At 37.6% G+C, this 17,942-nt stretch overlaps 1 protein-coding gene across 3 annotated transcripts in view; it reads left to right on the top strand.

The window, feature by feature from the left end:
- Positions 1-14,215, top strand: part of LOC104345166 (BEN domain-containing protein 5) — a 628,288-nt gene extending 614,073 nt beyond the window's left edge. For all 3 annotated transcript variants that reach the window (XM_086462164.1, XM_086462163.1, XM_086462165.1), the window contains 3 exons: positions 5,274-5,422; positions 9,919-10,132; positions 14,017-14,215. In XM_086462164.1, coding sequence (XP_086318290.1) covers positions 5,274-5,422; positions 9,919-10,132; positions 14,017-14,177 — 524 coding nt within the window. In that variant the 3' untranslated portion in view covers positions 14,178-14,215. The remainder of the gene's footprint in view (positions 1-5,273; positions 5,423-9,918; positions 10,133-14,016) is intronic.
- The last annotated feature ends 3,727 nt before the right edge of the window (positions 14,216-17,942 follow it).

The raw sequence follows: 17,942 nt of genomic DNA, 5'->3' as shown, positions 1-17,942 counted from the left end.
GATCACATACAAACCTGAACCCGAGAGAGCATGTGCCTGTGCTGTAGCATGTGTTAAGGTGTTCCTGCAAGTTTGGAGCCAGGTTTTCAAAGTAGCATCTGATGATTTAAACTGGGTGTTTGATTGTGAATGCTCGTCATTGTTGCACTGTGCGTAATTAAAATGTCATTACCTATTATAAACATTCTAGTTAACTTTTTTAATAAAACTAAATAGGCAAGGTTTCCACAGTCTGAAAAACATGATATGGTTGGCAGTAGATTTCACTGAGCTTTCTAAAATTTTCCTTGGATGGAAAGATGTTTCTTCATCTGCAAGTAGTTAGCTGGAATTTATGTGAATGGAGCACCAGCCAGATGTTAGTGGGCAATGGGGCTGAACAGCGTAAAATACCAATTTAGTTGGTAGACTTGACAGCAATTTGAGTGGTGAGACCAGCAATGAAACGAAGACAGCTTCTGAATTCTGTCTCGTTTCTTTCACTTTAAGAAAGAAGGAATATGTTTCTTGAGCCAAATCAAGAAAGCTTGGAAGAAAAAGGGGGGGGGGAGACGGAACCCCACCAAAACAAACAAACCAACCCTTATTGGAAGAAGTGCTGAATCTTCTCTAAATACTGGGCTTGACTTTCCGTTGTATCAGTCTGACACCTTCTTTACAACTGAAAATAAATCTTGCTTATATTGAAGACAAGTTCTTTTAATTTAATGACATACCTGAACAAATATTTATTGTGGTTAACTTCCAAAAGAATTCCTTGTTGTTATTACTTGTATGTAACTTTTCATGGGTGACAAAGGTAGAATTTGGTCCTATGGGCTGTGTCGTTCACAGGGAGTGTGTTTCCTAAGACTCAGTGTATTAATTGCTGGTAACTTGCCGTTCCTTGTAGCCTCATTCACAGCAGAGAATCAACCAGATTCTAGAAAGATCCGTACAAAATTTATGAATGATTAGAAAGGGAGACATCTTCAGGAAACTATAAATTAGAGAGTCTGATGATGGTATGAAAAAGTGCTACTTTTAATCAAGAGATAGATATGTAAAGACTTCTTTAGTCTTCCTTACTCTTCTAGCTTATAAATGAGGTATGTTTGGATATGTGAATAATCTGTGAAAATTGTTCAGAAGATAGATTACATCCTGAATTCATCTTCAGTTGTTGCAGCGATCTCTTAAACCTAGAGTTTCAAATTACATGTAATTTATGTTATGCTGCACTTCTAGCAGGCTGGACTTAATGCAAACTAATTGCGTTTCTGTTTCACCTTAGAGACTTCTGATTTCTTTGCATGAGATGACAGCTGTTTTGTGCTGATGAATTGCAGCTGTGGGAAACGCGTGCCTGTTGCCATTTTAAACTTGCAAATCAAATATAGAACAGCCTCTTGAGCTAACATTCAGTCAAGTATTCAGTCTTCTAATTTCCCATCAATATGTTGATTTCAGTGAGCAGCCAGGAGTCAATGTGTTCTGCTTTAGACCTAGGCCTTCATCTCTGCTGCTAAACTTGAGCCACTCTTGTGGGAAGAGTGGGGTTCTTAATCTTCCTCGTGGTGACACTGAATTGGTCTTTGTTTTAAAAGTGCCTTGAAAGTAGATGTGGCAAATGACAGTAGTGAAATCAGTACTGATCGGTGGAGATATACTGAAGCTTCAGTGTGATTTTGGTACACTGTTGCCCAAGAGATCCCCCTCTGGAGGAGGCAGGCGTTTGACCAGGGCTCTAGGGACCAAAGCAGTGGGGGAATATAATGACTGTCGTGGGAGAGGTTACAGTATCCCTCCTCTGATCTCCCAGAAGAATGTGTGCAGCCAAAGCCTCTTTTCCCTTGCCTACTTCAGGATCAGGAAGCCCCATGATCCTAGGCCTTTGCAGTTTATCTTTGTTCTTTTGCATCTGAAAACACGCTAATTTGCCCTGGTTTTATCAATAGAGAGTAAGGTGATTTAGAGAATTAAATCACTGACTCTTCCCTGTAGGCCTAACTTTAAATAGTCCTTGGATTGCAAAAGATAAGAATTGCAGTAACTTCTTATAAAAAAGTAGTTGTCTCCAGGGTAAGATCTGTGCAGTTTACTATGGTTGTATACGGCCAGATGTGGTGAAGTTGAATGGGGGATAATATTTGGGGGGTGTTCACTCCCTGGTAAATACTGCGTTTTCATGTTGTATTGGGAAGAATTAGTAATGCTCTAAAGTCAGGGAGTATATTCACTTTCATTCATAAACGTTCATTCATCAGCACACACACAGCCCCCCAAGTAGTTATTTTTAATCCCACTTTAATTTCAGTGATCCAGTTTGTAGTGTCTTGGGGCTGACACAGGTATAGGAAGAGTGAAATGGTATTTGTGTCTTACAACATATAAGGAATTACTATTATTCAGCTTTTCTAGATTTGTTTGGCTTTTTGATGTAAAAGTCCAAGGTTTCTGTCAAGTACAAGTACAGGAAATACCATCTATATAATATCACACTTCTCAGACTCCTGTTGTTTTCATTCAAATTCCGGTAAACCATGTAGAAAAACAGCTTGTTGCTTACAAATGTATATTGACCACTTTATCAGTTAATTTATTTTGGCTTATTTGCTAATTTTTGAGTAGCGTGTAGCCTAAGATGCATTTTTGAGGAAAAGAGATGATGAAGGGAAGCCTTCTGCCTCTTCATCCTGCATATGACTTTGCTGGTCTCTCAGCTGTTATGGAAACTTTACAGTCAGAAAGAGAAGGATTTTGCAATAAAACATTTGTTTTGTTCTGAAGAATTGTCTTTATTTTTTTTATGATCCTTGCTACCTAAGTACTATCATTGTTAAGCCTTTAGATAGAGGTGTATATTTTTGGGTGTCCCATTCATCATCTTCAAAATAAGATGCAGAGCATGAGAGCTACAGAGAGAGGAAACTTTTAGAGTGTAGTGTGTGGTAAATTGGGTGCACAGCTCCCAGTAGCTGCAAGGCAGTAATGCAGGTTGCATGTCTAATTCACAACATACTGGGTTGAAAATGCAGTCTTTAGTTGTTGGTGAAAGTAGCTGTGAAGAGCTGTTTAGAGTACCTAGTTAGAGACAGATTTCTGTTTGTGAAGAAAAAAATCAGTAGAATATAAAAGAAGACATTTGAAAGCTTTCTGTTGGTGCTTTTCTAAGAAAGCAGTAAAGCATGAATTGCAGTAAAGGTTTTTCTGACCTGTTAGAGCTATGGTCATCATGGACTTTAATCAGCAGAATTTTGGGGGGGAACTCTGGAAACCAAATCCCAGCTGTGTCAATATATGACTATAAACAAAACAGTAAAAGACTTCTAAATAGCAACTAGTAGAAGTGTGTAAACTGAGATAAATATTTTCTTCTAGGAAGAAGGTGGTTGTACTTAGGTGTCTTCCTCAAACTGACTTTCAAAATATATGAAAACACAAAATAGCACTTTGTTGAAGACTGTTCTTAAAGCAGCAGCTAAAAGATAACTTCTTAACTTCACACTGGCAATTACGTCACTGCATCTACTTGTTCAGGTGTGTCTACATTGAGACGTGTGCAGGCTTTGGGTGGTTTAATCAGTCCAGGTCTTTCCCCCAATCTGGATCAGTTTAGCAGTCTCATCAAGTTAGAAAGTTTAGTTTGTCTCGGCCGTACCATTGTATATGCATGGTATAGTAGAGGTGCTTATTAAGATTACTGTGGCATTATAATGCAAATTATATGGTTTTTGTGATTTCTCTATTTGGGCCATGCTTGCATTGCATATGGCTCTTCGCACGCTCTTGTTGGCAGCACTGCAGTGTGGAAGTCCTGAGTTGCCAAGACAACTTTTACTTGTTGCTGAGTGTGAAGTGGCAGTCAACTGAGAACACTTAGCTAGCTATGTAGGTGTAGAATGGGCTATAGGATAAATGTCAAATGCTGACAATGGAGGAAATGCTGATATCACTGTATAATAATCTCTAAATGAAATGCACAAAGTAGGAGGAGTGAATGCTTTGCTTGTTCAAGGTACAGAAACCATTTAAGATATGTGACTCAAGACATAGCTCTGGTGCCAGCTTGACTTACAGAGTTAGATCAATTCAGGGCTTGGTCTATGTGCACAAACACTGAGGAGGGATGCTGAACAGTGACGGTGACCTGGTTATTGAATTGTCATTTATTGAAGATGTCTAGGTTGGGCTACAGAGTGCTGGACCACTCTCAGCACCAACCCGGTACAATATAGTTCTTATAAGTGGGTGAGTTTATCCTTATAGTTCTTGCAAGTGGCTGATTACTGTGGTGTCCAGGGTCTGAGCTGGCCACCTTGCTGTGTTAATTAAACACCATCCCTACGTGGAACTTCAGTGACTGCTGGAGCTTCTTGTGATCCTAGAGACAGACATCAAGAGACAATGATAGGCTTGGGGCCGTAGCCTGTTCCTAGACTTCTAGTGTAACCTCTGCAATGAATGGAATAATGAAATCCAGTTCACAAATGATTTAATTTTGTTCTGTCTTTTTAGGAACATCTTATAAATATGATCTGGAAAAGAAAAGTTGCTTATGCTCCTTTGAAGCCTCAAGCATATGCTTAGTAGTATTCTGTTGTTTAATCTGTGCTTAATTTTTGTTGATTATGTTAAAAATAAAGATCAGTGTGTTGGATGGATTGGACTATCAAAATTCAAATTTATATGAGTTTTTTTTAACTTTGGATACTTTTTCTGTGCATGATACTTTAGCATAAGTAGCCTAAGCCTGTTTCCTTCATAGCATTTCTGTAGATCCTTGCTATTTTTAATATACCTCTGTTATATCTAAAGAGATTTCAATTAAAAATTGCTATAAAATTTGTAATTCTGTATGGATAATTTATGTAATTGTCACAGAAATTATGCAGGTTACTATGCAACTATATAGTAATTCTTGTTTGAAGAATTACTATCGTTGCTTTTGGCTTATCGTTTCAGTGTAATTTTAACATAATTTCCGTAGTGTGCTTTGAAGCTATCTAACCCATATCTGTAATTGTCCATATGCTTTAAGAATAAAATTCAACACTTAAATTAAAATTAAACATTTGAAATTAAATTTAAATTTAAAAAAAAACAATTAAAAAATCAGAGTTACTTACCCTGCTTTTATTTGTTGATGTTCAGAAGTAGGATTTTGGTTTAGACTCTTTCTAACTTTAAAATGAACATGACTAATGTGTTGTTTTATGCTAACCGTGGGTGATGAAGTGATTGATTTCGTGTTCTCTGGGATAGCAGACAGCTCTCTTTTCTTAACTGTCTAGGACCTGCCATTGAGCTTGAAAAAGTAAAACCAGAATCAATTGAGCCTGAACCTGAGGTACAGAAGACCTTCAGTGAGGAAGCAAATACATCAACGTACTATCCTGCCCCTGTTCCAGTAATGGACAAGTATATTCTCGAGAATGGAAAGGTATTTTAAATTAAATATAGCATGAATAACTTGTAAATGTCCATCAGGTGATTTTCTTGTGGAATTTTCTTGATCTTGGGGGTTTTGCATGGTATCAGCTGTACAAACTTCCTCAGTTTTCATAAAGGTATGCTATGCTGAGGAAAATTATGAAATTACACCAAAATGAACAGTGTAGAAAATTATTCTCAGTGGTGAGAGCATTGAATGCTGTGTAACCAAGGAGTATAATTGTTAAATATGCATGCACAAGCAAATTGGTATAGTCTTATAATTGGTGACATACATAAATCCACCAAATATAGACCAAAGTCAGTAACCCCCATTATAAAGTTACATTAATCTATTTAACAGAAATAGTTGGGTTTTTTTTTTAAAGGTCTTTAATGTTTTTAATGTGCTGTAGTCGTATTGCAGAGAAGCCTTCATGTTTTGGTTGGAGTCGGGTAGATAATTATGAACCCTGTAATGAAAATGGGCTCCCTTGAATCTGGTAGGAATTAACTGAGCTGATGTAGTGCTGCTTTCCAGATACTTTTTGAAGTTGGTGAAGTACCATTTAGCTACAGTTTGCCAGAACCTGATTGATAGTTTTTCAGACTTCAGCATGTCTAACACATTGTCTGCTCATCTACTGAGGCCTGCTTTTATAGGTGTTGCCATTACCACTAAACATCATATTTCTTTTACAAAGCTGTATGTCCTTCAAAATTACCTATGCATATCCTGTTTCTTAGGATACGTATGCATTTGGTACCATAACCTGAGAACCTTTAAGGGGGAAAAATACATTTCATCTTTGACATACAGTGGAATTACTGATGGAATAGCATGAAATACTGCATTTTCAGATTTGTGATACAGGATTGACTGCACAGGTGTCTGTCATTCTTGAAGATGAATTCAACATAATTGTTGAGGAGAAAGTGTATGTGAAAAATAGTATAATCTTGGCAGTTTGACATGTATTTGGTTCAGATAGCTGTTCTTGCCTAATCTATTTAACATATGTCACTTGCCTGTATATTTTGTGTGTATTTGTGCAATGAAAACTTACTGCATATTACTGTGAGAGTTCGGTTTACCTCCTTTTTTTTCCGCTTAAGGTCTGTGGGATAGGACGCATCCTTTAGTATTTGTATGCAGATTTTCCTGCATCTTTATTTCATCTGCCAACTTCTTGGCACTTCTGTTGCTGAAGTTTTCTCTGTCCTGCAGATGTTAATATCTCTTGAACTTTCTTTTTGTAATTTTGGGTTTTCTTTAAGTTTGCATATTTACTGGGGCTTCAGCCAGCTCAGATGCCAGAAATGTGAACTAGTAATGTATTTAGTGTTGGAGGGTGGGTGGTTTTTTTAGTTTTTCTTATTTATGCCTTTGTTTTCATTATTCCTTTATTGACGTGCACCACTAGAGCAGCTGAAATACTTTTTTAGAAATCTTGCCCTTTGTGGCATCGGATTTGATCTTTGTAGGGTTCTTTCAAAGCAGAAAAATCTCTCCCCTCCAGAGGGAGAACAGAGTTACTGAAAAAGAGCCTGTGGCATTCTTTTAAAGAAAAGAAGAAAGGGATGGGGGTGGGGAAGAATGTTCATCTTCTGAGATACATTTTGGCTATATTGCACATGTTAGCACAGCTACCATGTTAAGCATTGCTTTGAATTTGTTGTTGTTTCTGTTGCATTATGCTTGAAGGTTGATGCTGCAGTTGCTGAAATTGGGGGTAAAGTTCCCATTGATTTCATCAAGCGAAGGGTCTGACCCATGGGGCAGCTTTTCCAGCGAGAAGGAAATGGCTTCTGAATCTGGAGTACAGTAAGCTTCCCATAGCTTTGGGAGTAATAGGAAACAGTACCGAGCCTGTTTTACAGAGGGGTAAACTGAGACATGGACAGATTAAATTCCTTGCTGTAACATGCTAGAAATAGAAAAAGGGAGACATAAGATTTCTGTGGCTGTGGCTGTCTGTTACGTAGTTGCTGTTACCATAGGTGTTTCATACCAGTGATAACTTTTTTTTTAATAAATGAAGCATGTTCAAAGAGATATGATCTGTCTGAAACACAAATATTAAAAATATTTGCTGTAACTTATTGTTTTCTTTTAAGTAACTTAAAGCTAATGAATAATATAGTAGTTTAAGAGACTAAACAATCTTTAGCAAAGACAAACCCTGCTTTTGGCAGAAGGAAATCAGATTTTTGATCAAATACAGCAGTCTCTACAACTAATGTAATACAAACATCCAAAATTTGGCATGTCACAACATTCCTAATGTTAGTTATTGTCTAAGTAACTTACAGTCATTTTTACAGATAACTTTTCTGAGATCAAAACAGAAATAAATGAACTATAACTAACGTGATTGTTTTCTGAGCAGTCTACTCATTCTGGTTGAAGTTGTCTTACAAAATATGTAGAGAGCACCAAAAAAGTGTGAATCTTTTTAAAGCAATTACAAAGAGGCTCGACAACAGAGTAGGAAAGAAGGGAAAAAAGGGGCGTTCTAGCTCCGTTTCTGTCCATTACAAAATCTAAGTACCATGCGGACTTGTGAAAAACTTCTTAAAATCTCTTTAGTGTAGAAGATTCTGCAGGAGAGAGAGCTTGCTTTATGGTTTTATACTTGGAGGAAGTTAGACTTTTCATTTGTTTTTTCATAGCATAGCTGGTAGCCAAACCATTCATATTTTACTATTTAAGTTTTTAAACAACTAGTTGCTTTTGATGGATGCTGTCATAATAAAAAAATTTCTTCAGGTTATAGCCTTCATTAATAATTAAAGCAGGTTTCCATTTAAAGGAAAAATGGTATTTGGTTGAATACAGGCAGTAAAATTATGGGTATATAAAATTTTACAGTAGCCTTGTCCAATTTTCATTGCATTTAGTGAGACTTATATGATGCTGTTCAGATTTGTACTGATATCAGGCACAGTTTGTGTCATGGCACATGAAAGGAGTAAAACCATGAAAAGCTAAGAGCAAAACAGTTAAGGCAAACAGAGTCTCCTGATATAGTTTTGCCATAGAATTTTGTTTGCTGAATTTTTTTTTTAATTGTGAGGTGGCACTAAGTGTTAGTGTTACATTTGATCAGATTTTATGAATCCTAAATTTTGGATATAACAGTCCAGTTTGATATATATTTTCGGTATTTTGCACTTTTGCAGATTATCTGAAAGTTCGTTCTATCTTCTTCCTTTCCAGTGCAGTGAACTCTTATCAGTAATTAGAATAGCTAGGTCATGCATTAGCTTGTTATGGATGATGAGCAAGTCAGGGTCTAGCTGAAGGAAGTTCATCACCATGTGAACAAAACTTTCTGTGTGCTGAGGTAGTTCAGGTATCTGCACTGTAGTCCGGGAATTAGGAGCATAAGACATGTAAGGTACGAAATATTCTCTGTGGTTCCACACAGGGCCAGTGTTTGCATCCTGGTTGCACTTATGTCAGACCCGTGCTGATTACTAGTGGAGTTAATTTCCTTGCTTGCTTTTCAGTGTCCTGGTTATGAGGACTATCAGCTGAAACATACATAGTGGCAGCCTAAGGATGGTCCTCAGACTCTCATCCTCTATTCATCTTAAGTCTGGAGCACCGGGAATCTTGGGGTAGAGATAAGGTGTAGCTCTGGTGGGGTCAACCCCACATACTCGGTGCTGAGCAAGACTAATAAGCACGACTAGACTTGAGCAGCTTCCTGTTGGAGACTGCAATGGCTTCACACTGCATTTGCCAGTACCCATACTATGCTGCTTTACTACTTCAGTGAAATATCTCTACTCCTCATTGTCTGGATAATGGAAAGTTTATAATGTTGCAGCAATGGGTCATTGCCTTACCAGAAAATGGTATTCACCTGGATAGGTTGATTGTACATGATAGGCAAACTTGATGATAGAATTGAAGTTTTACAAAGCTTCCAAACTCTCTTGGCTTATGTTGAAATTGGAGCTCTCAAAATCCCTTCTCCTCTTCTAGTTACTTTAAACAATCAGGCTGAGTTTTGCCAACAGGTACAGGATCTGGCTTGGGAAATATTTCCCTCTCTGCTGCCTCTGAAATATGGTTTGGGTGAAGTCTGTTTCAGCCAAAGGGAAGCTTTCATATTAAAGACAATGGTTCATCTTGCTCCTGAATTAGGCTGAGCAACTGCTTGGTTTATATGCTGTGCATACCTTTATAATACTGGATGTGTTTACTGTTTCCTTCTTCTATCTCTGTTCCTGACCATAGTCTTTCAAGTGATAGGCTGTGCAAGGGGGAAAAGTAGAGAGTAAGAAGACTTGAATACAAAAAGGAACTATGTTATGTAAGAAGTTGACTTGAACTCCCTGACCCACAAAGTTGGAGAAGTTTCAGAATTAGGCAAAATGGATTTGTTCAGCCCTAATTACTGTTATTATAGTACCTGATATTACTGTTCCTACAGCACTTGGATACTGTTGTGTGCTACATACCATAGATAAGTTGTTATTATTACTACCTTCTAGGTCCATCTTGGCAGTGGAATTTGGGTAGATGAGGAGAAATGGCACCAGCTGCAAGTAACACAAGGAGATTCAAAGTATACAAAAAATCTAGCGGTTATGATTTGGGGAACAGATGTTCTCAAGAACAGAAGTGTCACAGGAGTTGCAACCAAAAAAAAGAAAGATGCCGTTCCCAAGCCACCTCTCTCACCTCACAAATTAAGCATTGTCAGAGGTAGGTTATTTGAAAACTTTTGCTTCCTGCTTTGGAGTTTAACCATTAATCACTGAGTTGAAAGATGCTTCTTTTCAGCTCATAAAATTAACTGATTAAAAACTGTAATTCAAATTGCTATTGCATTGTAAAGTGCATATATATCCAGGAAAAGTAAAACACATTGCAATAGCTGTGCACAGTGCAGGCCTTCACAGCTGAAGAGTTGTACATTGACTTCAGTAAGATTCAAGAAGATCGTAATTTTAAACCACTTGCAGGACAGAACTCTGACCCTGGAGAACAATGCGTTGTTCTGGAATTCATTTATAACATAATTATTTTTTTAAAATGCATATATTCCTTTTAACAAGCCTGAGAGTAGCTTTACTGCATTCTTTCATCCAGAATATAACCAACTCTGGCATGAGGCACAGAAACCATTATGGCTGTGACTGTAAAAAAACGCATACCTTCAAAGGCAAGAAAGAATAGTTTTACCCTTTTAAGTGGAGAAAATGGAAATAGCAAAAATTAATTGTTGCACTTGAATTGGAATTTGAACAGGAACTGTAAACCGCTGACCTGTCTGGCAGGAAAAATTGCAATGACACTTTCAGTAACTGCAAGCCTGAGTCCATGTGTGTAGTACTTTGAGAGAGAGAAGGCCTTCTCCTTTATTTGAAATGAATAGTGAATTTCAGTCTCTTTGTATCATCGTGCTTGTGTTTTGCATTCATTTCTGTCTCTCTGGGTATTTCAGGCTTCTTTTTAAGTCAGAATGGAGTCAATTCCTCATGGAATACATACCAAAATTGGATTTTTAGGTTTTGCGTCCGTACTAAATTGCAGTAGGGCTGAAGGAAATCTCCCTATTTGATTGAGCTTCATTATTCTGTTTTTCCTGTTCTTAGTGGCTATGTGCTCTTAACTATGAACTCTTTAAGAGCTGTTGTAATCTGCCTTGCAAATACCGTGTTTTGGAAGTAAGAAATGTGATTCCTCTTTGAGTGTGTGTGTGTGTCTTTGTTGTATGGGGAACAGTTGGAAACTGATCTTTGTACTGTCATCTTTCTTAATTTGTAAGAAATTAATAAAAGGCATGGGTTTTTTTTACTAATCTGCTTCAAGAACATAAGTGGAAGCATGCCGATTTTCTAGTTCTGTCTGGGACCTTTTGGTACAGTCCAAACACACGTAGCAAAGTAATGATGTACTGGCCATGTAAGGAATCCACTCTGTGGCTGTGGCAATCCTTGTCAGCTCCTAATGGGAAACAGAATTGGTTACCCACTTACAAGCACACAGTAAAAAGGTGTTATTTTTCAGTGGCCCATTGCAAAGAGCTTTCTAGTTTCCTTGCTGGAGGCTGTTGCTCCTCAGCACTGCTGGCAAGATTGCTTATGTGAGAATTTTCCTCTTGTACTTCAGCAGTGACACTCTGTGCTGCTTGAGCCGTTTAGATGATAGCTTTCTTCTAGCTCCCCTTGTTTTGACTACAGTGAGTTTAGGAGTATGCTTCAACAGGTACATGGTGAGAGGCAGATGTGGCCCTTCCCTTTCTTGTCTTCTATACCTTTATACTCGCCAGCAATTCAGCTCTTCCCTATTTCCTCGGTTTTCTGTGTTTTCTGTCATACTTTTGCTTCCAGCCTCAACCCTGATTTTGAGTTCCACTGTTCCACCCCCTGGGTTTTCCATGTTCCTCTTTCCAGTGTTTCTTTCACCTTGTCTTTGACTCCCTTTTTGTTAGACTCAAGACAGTACAATCTGCTCTTGAACCAGTTAAACTGCATGACCAGTGTTTTAGGTGGCAGCAGACAGACTTCCTATATTGGTAGCACTGGGTAGCACATAACTGTGATTTTACACGTTGTTGTGTCCTTTGCATTTGCATCAATGTTAGCAGGTCTTGCCCCATCATGCCAAGAGTGTTTCTTGGAAAGCTGGAAGTGATCAAATAAGAAGTTGTTATGGAGAAGAAAACCAAATAAAAAAAACGAATAGCAAGTGGACAAATGGTGAAATGCGAGGAAGTTAGAGTTTATGTAGCCAGTAGTTTGGATCAAGCACCACAGAAACAAGTAAAGCTCCTTGTTAGTCTTTGACGTCTACTTGAATCTTTGGTCCAGTCAAAAATGAGAAGGTGTATCTGTATGCTCCTCTAAAGCCGAAAGACAAAGAACAGCAGAACCTCCCAGTCGCTCTTTGGAGCCCTTAAGCTGGCATTCTTACGTGACTACTAAACTACTGTTTCTGCAGCCCTTTATAGAAATGGAAGAGATGGAAGAGGAAATACTGTGATGATCATGAATCTATCCGGTTCACACTGACTTCAAGAATCACAGCTGATGAATGAGTTCTGTCAAGTGATTCTTTTCTTGACAATGTGGCTAAACTAATAACATAACCTGTATTTTACTGGAGGTTCACCTTACTAGGTGTATCAGCCACAACCTGGGAGTATTCCTGAGGCTATTGTAGTACAAGCTTGTGTCCTACAAACACACTGGGTGTCTTCAGGTTCTCAGTGATGTACCTGCTCTTAGGGGTCATATTTCAAATCATAGTTTACTGATGATCAGCATTTCAGGTATCGGGCTGCATGCTGATTAATTTTATTTATTTTACATTCAGTACATCTTACAACATAAAATTCACATTGGTTTAGATGTTATCATCATTCTGTGGACTCAGACTAACTTACTTAAAATAGATTTTTGAATCACAGCATTAGCTCTTAACGTGTATGATATTTTGAGCTTCTTAAAAATCCCTACTCTGTAGGATGTAATAAAGAAATTATCAAAAGTATGATGCATGAGCACTGTTACAAACCTTGTTAATGCAAAATAACCTTTTATAAAACTTCTTAAAGGTTTCAAAATGAACTACAGAGCATGCATAGTACTTAATTTTCATAACTTTTTAATATGCATCAGAAATGCTGTAAACTGTGTTAATTAAGCAATAATCTCTGTGGCTTTCTGTATACGAAGCAATAAACAGCTACTGGAATAGATTACTAGGCAAAGCAGAAAAGAGTTTGTTTAACCAGTCTGGGAAGCCTACACAACAAAATACATTGTTCTGGTTATGAAAACAAAAAAACCCAAACCTGCCTGTTGCTAAGGAGTGGGGTGTGTTGCACCACTGCTGATTTCGGTAACCTCTGCAGAATTCTGTCACCGAACTACCAACTCTGAAGCAAAATTGTCTCAACTTTCATTGCCCTTGTTGCTTTTGCAGTTATTACTATTGCTTGCTTTTTGTATTCCAGTTATGTTCACAAAGTGTATTGTGCAAACATGCAAGAAGATAGCTCTCGCCCTGAATAATCTACTGATAAAAGCGAAATATGCCCAGGTACAGGGTGTCCAACAAAGACACAGACATTAATGTGTGCTGAACAGATTTCAGAAATAAAATAAATCGGTTAATGTCTTCTACTGATTACTGCTGCTCTTCCTAACTATTATCATTTTCTTACTGTCTTGAAGGTGCAAAGGTAGGAGTGACTCACAGGGAACTGTAGATAACAACAGTTCTGGTGAGACTGTACACCCAGGCAAAGATTCTAAATCTGCTGTGGAGATACAGACAAATACAAGAGTTAGGCAGGCAAGACTGACACTGTAAAAGCATGGATTTAGCCTTGTTTCTGTATAGAAAGCCTATTAGTGTAGTCACAGCATAACTGGAAGTTGGTCATGCCAAAGATTCAAGCCTGGTGAAAAATCTTGACTTTAACAAGATAGCCAGTGAATCAATGAAAGCTTCTGTTGTCTTGCAACAAATACACACAGTGCTTACTCAGTGCTGTCTCTTGAGTGGGTAGCCCAAGACAGGGCTATATTCTTCTCTAAAAATATCCTAATGGCTCTTTCCTTTTTCTTTCTCCCCAGAATGTTTGTATGATAGAATAGCACAAGAAACTGTGGATGAAACTGAAATTGCACAGAGACTCTCCAAAGTCAACAAGTACATCTGTGAAAAAATCATGGATATCAATAAATCATGTAAAAATGAAGAAAGGAGGGAAAGTGCAAAGTACAATTTGCAATAAATTTTGGATTTTTAATAAAGTCTTAGTGTTTTACTTAAGTGTTGATTTTTGATTTGTGTGGCAGTTTTGCTGATGGGAGAAACTGACTTGAAGCATTACTCCTATGACTGATTCATTTTTTGAGCGGTTCTGTCAAAAGCCTTTCTATGGTGTAATCTGCCTTTAAAGAATGTAAGATATATTCTAAGTCCACTCACAATGAAACAGTGAATTTTCAAAGATTTTTCCAATGAGTTGCAGTATGTTGCCTGCAGGTCTGTATATAGGTTGTAATTCTGCAAACACCAACCCACTTTGCCTACATTTTGTTTTACTGGAGTTAGTGAATCTAGGCTGCAGTAAACATCTGCTTAGAAGGAAGAACTGTACAAAATCCACTTTGCTATTGAAAAGAGTTTTACTGTATTTTACAGTGTTTTTCTGAACTGAAATTTTAATCGTTTGTTTTTATAAATCTTTGTTTTGATCTCTAACAATATATTTGGTCAAAAACATGCAAAGAATGCTTCTTTTTCACTTATTATCTTGTGGATAGATCACCATTGCTGTCATAGTTAAGGAGAAAAAAAAACAACAACAAAACACACAAAAAACCCCAGCAAAGAACCCAAAGCTGTGATAATTTATTTTAAAAAATAAATCTAAAAGCAGTTCTTTTTCAGGCACCAAGGCACTTTTCAGATTCCTGCTTATGCTACAAAGCTCTTCAGTACGTCCGTACTACTGTTCTTGAAACACTGTATTTTTAGTGTATTTGTATTTTCAAACAATTTAAAGATTGCCGCACTATGGCAAGATTATGTATAATGGAAAATTTAGTGCCATTTTGTCTGAGTCCATAATTTAACAACGGACACTTTTAGCACAAATTTAAATTAAAAATAGTTTTCTACATTGAAGTTAGATTTGTGATGCAAAATTATAAGGAATAATTTGTAGTCTGAATTATACCTTATTGTCTGTAAGTGAAAGAAAATAACTTGAAGTCTTGTTTCATGAAGGGTTTTGAGAATAAGATTTCTAGAGGTAGCTTAGGGCCTGGACTGATGAATTTTGAGGATTTGTTAGATTAGCAGTCTCGGTTAACCCTCCATTTATTTTACACATGCAGATGTGATTATCTAGCTTTCAGGCTGTCTGTTCCTGAGTATCAGCATTTGTTTCTTTTCTACTGGTGCAATTCTGTTTCCTGTAGTTTTGGAAGACTTAACCATTTCTTATTGTCTTCCTGTAGCACTGGTATACCCTAAAGTGAAGCCTGTTTCCCTGTCCTGGATGTGTAGATAATTTGGAAAGGAGCAATGGAAGGCTCTGCTTTTAGGTTTAAAGGTCTGGGGTGGATGGAAGAAAGAGGGAAGGGAGAGGAGGCGGCATGCTAAAACTGTAGTGCCTGTTTTGGAAGAGATGGAGAAAAATGCAATGTCTCTTGCTGTAATCCACAAGTACTTAAATGATGTCTTAATTCAGAGCGTAAGTATTTGTTTTATGCTTTCTAAAGTGCAATTTCATAATTGGCTTGTGCCAATCTAAGTGCACTGTGCTGCCCGACAGGTACGCCCTCCTTTCGCAGCTCGTGTGCCTGAATTCCTGTCCCTTCCCTTAAGCTGGCTCTTGTGATTACACAGGTGTGTCAGATCTTCCTGATTTCCAAGGTTCATTACATAAGGGCTGGTACCAATAGGATGGAGCCAAGGAGCATTCATAGTGAGGGATGGGAAGAGGACTGTCTTTTTACAGTGGCCTAAGTATGCCCTGAAATTGCATTTAACAGCCTAGCTTGTCTCCTGTTAATCTCAAAGTATTCTTAGGTAGTGTTTAATGAAGTGCGTAAATGTTTATGCTTCCTAATTTGGGATGCTAAATAGCAAATTAGTGTTTATAATGTCAGTGCATGTATCCTTGTATTAATTAAAGAACAAAATAGAGATAACATTGAAGAAACACTTAAACAGCAAGTTCCCACTTTTCAAGCAGACTTGTGAATGTACTTTTTTTTTTTTTCAATGTGATACTACCACAATCCACTAGTTTTGGGGAAAATGTCCATAATTTCCTTAGTCTTCTATGACTGTAGTACTAATGTGTTTTCATTCTAACAGATTCCTTAATGAGAAGATCATGCTGCACTTCTTAGAAGATAAGCTTATTTGAGACAGCATTTTATGAAACCTGGGAAAAGCAGATTAGAATTTAATTAAGAGTTGGGACTCCAGCCTGGCCCCAAAAATCAGGGATTCTAAGTCTTTCTGCGAAACCAGCATCATCTTTCTAAGGCTTCTCCTTGACAGACTTGTCCGATCAGATGTTAATGCTGCATATTGCTGAAGAATTTAAATGTTCTCTTTGGGGAAGGTATCACAGAAGTCTTCATTTTTTTTGGAGTTGCTATCAGCCTGGGTCCAGTGGACAGTTTTTAGCAGAGTTCATCCAGGAGTATTTAGGCAGCACAAAAACGTTCACTTCCCTTTGAAGTGTAGCATTGTGGGGGGCTAATGCTGTGTCCTTTGGACTGGGCAGCTGGCATTTAGTGTGAGCGTGACCTGAAGCTTTATTGAGTTATGGTAAAGGAATAGGATGTATTAAAGTTACTATACCACTTTGTTGTATTATAGCTTGAGCTACATCTGCTATGGAATTTCTGGAAATAAGTTTTTGCTAATAAGAAGCCAGTTTTGCATACTGCGGTTGTAAGGCAATGTGTGGAGGGCTATGCGATGCCTAACAGGTCTATATGAATAACATCCTTACGCTTAACGTTTGGTCATTACTTTTGTCTTTTCCATCCCCATAAACCCTGTGAAGACAGTACTTTCCCAGTGTGTGTGTTTCAAGTAGGGGAACAGGCTACAGTTGTCATTTGTTCCAGCATTACCTAAGAAAAATATGAACTTCAATGGTGTGTGCTTTTCTGCATTGAAACACTGATGTATAAATTAACTGTGAATTTCACTTCAATGTGTTATACTGCATTTATGGCCAGTGCTGTTCTTGTTGGTGTGATAATTCTCCCACAATTGTGCCTGCCCGGTCATAGTTCTGCTTTGTTCATAATGCATCTGCAGTGAATCTACTATGGGGAAGTTTGCCTGAAAATAGCACCTACTAACTTTTTTCTGCTGTAGCTTAGCTTCATACCTCTACCTCATGTGAAATGGGAGAGAATTTTGACATAAAATGAAGTAGGTTTTGTTGCACCCAGTCATACCCCCATTCGTCATTCTCAGGTTTGTGCCATGCCGTTACTTCATACGGTAAACCTGGATTTGTAAATATTAGAAAAACACAGATTTAAGAGGAACTGAGTTTTTGTCTTGAGAGATCAATGCATACTGTTTACTTATTTTTTGGCAAAGAAGGAAGAAGGTTTTATTGTTATATGAATAATTTGATCCTTTGTCACCACATGTTGCTGCTGTAATTTGTGATATTCATGACCTGATCCATACTAAAGTGCCTCTAGCACACTTGCAACGAAGCAAGATTAGAGTTAAAAAAAAGGGCTTTATCTTCTGTTAATGATTTTATAAGGGAAATGAGCTGTTCTATTAAAGGAAAGAATCCTACCAGAGATTTCAATACCTAAGTCAAGATGTCTAGCCACTCAGTTAAAAAAAGAAAGCTACTGTTTGCTAAGAGAGAGAGAAAAACCAAATTGTTAGGTTCTGCTATTGCAGAACACGTTTGGATTTAGTGATGCTTTATGGAGATGGGAGGGGTTTTTGGTTTTGGTTTTTTAATACAACCAGACTAAAACACTTACTTAGT

Source organism: Leptosomus discolor, chromosome 3 (assembly GCF_034619465.1).
Source record: "Leptosomus discolor isolate bLepDis1 chromosome 3, bLepDis1.hap2, whole genome shotgun sequence".
NCBI classification, from domain to species: Eukaryota; Metazoa; Chordata; class Aves; order Leptosomiformes; family Leptosomidae; genus Leptosomus; species Leptosomus discolor.
This window is presented reverse-complemented; position numbering and strand designations above follow the sequence as displayed.